The 3,906-nt window shown below is 37.9% G+C and overlaps 1 protein-coding gene across 2 annotated transcripts in view; it reads right to left on the bottom strand.

The window, feature by feature from the left end:
* LOC106943241 (gastrula zinc finger protein XlCGF57.1-like) overlaps positions 1 to 3,856 on the bottom strand; it is a 15,098-nt gene extending 11,242 nt beyond the window's left edge. For both annotated transcript variants that reach the window (XM_015026569.1, XM_015026570.1), the window contains exon 1: positions 3,569 to 3,856. In XM_015026569.1, the coding sequence (XP_014882055.1) occupies positions 3,569 to 3,632 (64 nt within the window). In that variant the 5' untranslated portion in view covers positions 3,633 to 3,856. The remainder of the gene's footprint in view (positions 1 to 3,568) is intronic.
* Between the last annotated feature and the right edge of the window lie 50 nt (positions 3,857 to 3,906).

Raw genomic sequence — 3,906 nt, 5'->3', positions numbered from 1 at the left:
AAGAACGATCCCCTGGTGTGCCGCCAGGCTTATGATGCACTGGGGGAAACCCTGGACTTAATCCATTTATGACCTCTGCTTTTCCACTTTCTAACCAGAATCACATAACACATAACTTTAATTAATAGTACATTCAAAACAAGCTCACATAAATTTCAATCATTAAATCATAATACAAGATTACTTGTTGTCTCTCGGCCTCTGTGACCCGTTTTCTGTGTGTCCTGGAAAGATCTCAATGAGTCCAACCAGGTTTCACGACAATGGATAAGAAACATGATAATGTTACAAATATTTTTAAAAGTTGCCTCGTCGGTCATATTTCAGTCCGTTAGAGCGATGCACGTTTCCACGATAGGTATTTAATTCTCAGTATAACACGTGTTACGAGGGCGTTCCGTCAAATCGACACTTTTTGAAACCACACACACACGAAGTTTGTTTTCTATTCCAGCTTCCGATTCGGGACATGGCTAAACGGCGATTCCACCTTTAGCCAATTTTTCACTACCTTCTGTTGAGGAAAAATGATTATTTTTAGTGTTTAATACAGTTAATCTTACGGCATGTGTAAAAGGTATATTGAACATTCTCATTTTGAACAAATTTCTTAATTTTGAACAGGTTTGTGTTAATGATTTAAAAACTAAACTATTGATGGGTAAGTATTCAAAGTACAAGAAGGAAAATACAGATCAAAAGGGAACTCTCACTGAGGCTCCTGTTGTGTTATCAGAGAGGAACAGGAGGTCATAAAATTAGCATCTCCAGGAGGGCAGTATCACTTGAGCCTGGGAGAGAGAAGTTTGCTCGGTTCACGGAAGATCAAAAGTCTTCCAGAACTAACATCTGGGACGGTGTAAAACTGAATACAACATAGAATGTTAAAACCACTAACATTTAATTTCTAAGACGTTTTTCTTAGTTACTAATAGCATGTTTTTTTTAATGAAAATTGTATTATCTAATTTTAGAATTACTAATATAGTAAATGATGACTGTATTTGAAAATTGTACTATCTGTGACAATATCTGAATCAAATGGAAATTGGTTGAATGAGAATGTTTTGTTTAGTATTAGAAAATTGCTCAGGATTTATGCTAAATGGGGTTTTGGAAAAAATGATTGTGTTAACTTGTATACTTAGGATTGAATATTATGTTTCATAGGTTAGAAAAGGAATTGTACTTCATTTTGTTCTGTTGATTTTATGTGTTATTTTTGGTTTAAGGCAGGACTCAATCTTTTGGGGTGCTGAGTGCGGAAAAGCAAAACTGGGTTTGTCAAGATAACCTTTCCCTGAACCAAATTACTGAATTTAAGTTTGTTCCTGAGAATCTATGTAAGGAGAGATAGCGGGAGAGACTCCAGATTTCACAGCTATCTGTGAAATACTTTTCTTATGTTTTTCTTTGCCCAGATGGCCTTAGAACCGCAGGAGGCCAGGACAAGCTCTCCGCTCTTTTTGTTAAACAAAAGAGCAAATGGCCTTTGATCTTTGCCGTAAATTAGGGGAAGTTCTAAGTCTTTCTGAGTGTCCAAGATAGCTTCTGTCAAGCAGAGGTACGCCTTATTTGAATATATTAAAGAGGAAAAACACGCCTACATTATAAAAGTTCGTGCCCAGGAGTAATAATTCAGATAGCTGCCACTATTTTGCCTTTTTGCACCAGCTCTCTCCAAAGACGCGTCTTTGCCTTTTTCTTTTCTTTTTGTCTCAGGTAATGAATGTATGTCTCTGTTGTTCTGCAGTTTTGTTGTTAATTCATATGTTGTTTTGTATTGGATTAAACTCTGTAATTCTGTGACGTCAACACACATTGTTGTTTTCCTTGTGGCTACACGTGGCCCGCCGAGAGGACCTGGGATCCAGAGGAAGAAAGAGCCAAACTTTTTCCAAAGTTAACCAATTTAGAATTTTTTCTTCCTTAACACTTCCGCATCTTTATTCGACTCTAAAAACCACAACACCTGGACTCTTGTTAAGAGAGGAAAAATTCTTGAACTTTAAAAACCTTTTGACTCGTTAAATCCTCTCTATGCCCGGGTTCAGAAAAATGCTGTGCGCAAAGACTGAGATCACGCAGAGATAACAGCATCACAATAATCAGCATTTATTCAAGACAGATGCATACTATGACCAGACAAACACATCACATATCATCAGAAACCTCAGAGCACAAACAACACATGAATTTACCTGAGAGAGAAAAAGACAAAAGATGGAAACGACAAACAAAAGGCAAAGACGTCTTTGGAGAAGTTACAAGCGCAAAATCTGATTTGTTACTTCTGTGTAGAAAGTTTTATCTTCTTGTATTTAATTTATTCAAATAAGGCGTATCTTTGCTCATCCAACCAGGAGCTATCTCTGACCCTCTCTCAAGCCAGAAACCCCTGCCGTGTTTACGGCCTTTCACAGATGAGTGTGAAAAGCTACAACTTCTACTGTATTGTTTTCCCACACAGACAAAAGGCAGTTCAAACGATCCTAGCAAACCATCTGCTGGAACTACAGGTAAAATAAAGGTCAATAGGCCAGAATAAGTTACTGATTTAAAACCACAATTTAGGCCATTTGAATCAAGACATGTTAAGTTTTAAAACTAGCATATTTAAAATGTATTTTCTCAACACTCTTCAAACCTGGACTGGATTATTCTGCTCTAATAGCAGAATATTTAAAACTATGTTTGTGATTTGTGAAACTTCAATAAAGGTTGATTTTACCACTTTTTTGCATCTGGATCATACTAGAACTGCTTCATCTCCTAAAATACAACTCATAGACTCTTGAAACTAGATTATTCTGCTCTACCAGCATAATATTTAGAACCATGTTTGTGATTTGTGAAACCTTTTTTGTGAAGCTTCAAAAAAGGGTGATTTCACCACTTTTTCTTTTATCTTTGTCACATGAGAACTGCTCTAATTCCAAATCTACAACACAAAGTTTCACAAATCAGAAAAAAGTTTCACAAATCCCAAACATGGTTTTAATATTCTGCTACTAGTTGAGAATAATTTAGTCCAGGTTTGAAGAGTTCAGGTGTTGTAGATTTGGAATTAGAGCAGTTCTTGTGTGACCAAGATAAAAAAAAAGGGGGAAAAAAGTGGTAAAATCATTTTTTGAAGCTTCACAAAAAAGGTTTCACAAATCACAAACATGGTTCTAGATATCCTGCTGTTAAGAGCAGAATAATCCTGTCCAGGATTGAAGTCTGGGTGTTGTAGTTTTTAAACTAGAGTCGATTAAAGATACGGAAGGTAGTGAAAATTAGGTGAAATCGCCCTTTAGCCATTTCCCGAATCGGAAGCTGGAATCGGAAACCAACTTCAGCTTCGTCACACACAATACACAAAATAAAAACGTTGAAAGGTGTAAAAGACCCGGCATCTTAAGACCCCGGGAGGGTTAAATAGTTGGAATAATGTATTTTTTCTGCTTTCTGCAGGCGACTTGCTCAGTAAAGTGGCTGCTGACGCTACGTGACGTCAACTAATAAGCACTTTATTTCCAACTCTCTCTAACCCGTATCATCAGTAAAACGTGACGGTGTTTCCTACCTATCCGGTGTAAGATTATCTGGGGAATCCGCTTGCAGTCCAGCAGTCTGCGCTGATCATCCATCTCTTCCTCGGATTGACGATGATTTTATAAAACTCCGTTAATGTTTCTTCAGCAGCAATTAACTGCTCGTTGACTATGAGGCGGAACTGAAGACAGAGTTACTGCAAACACACGTTTGCCTAGTTATGCCGGTCCCAATACTTGCATCGTTCTTCTGCCGTTGTGTTCTTCAAATGGAGGGTTTGGGGGCGACGTGTGTCCCACACCCGCCCTTTTCAGGCTCTATAACAGCTGTTACGTCAATCCGCGTTTCCCCATCAGATACGGTTCCCCC

Source organism: Poecilia latipinna, unplaced genomic scaffold, assembly GCF_001443285.1.
Source record: "Poecilia latipinna isolate Pla-1442-1.1 unplaced genomic scaffold, P_latipinna-1.0 Scaffold5034, whole genome shotgun sequence".
Taxonomy (NCBI): domain Eukaryota; kingdom Metazoa; phylum Chordata; class Actinopteri; order Cyprinodontiformes; family Poeciliidae; genus Poecilia; species Poecilia latipinna.
Note: the sequence above shows the minus strand (reverse complement) of the source record. Positions and strands in the feature narration are given on the sequence as shown.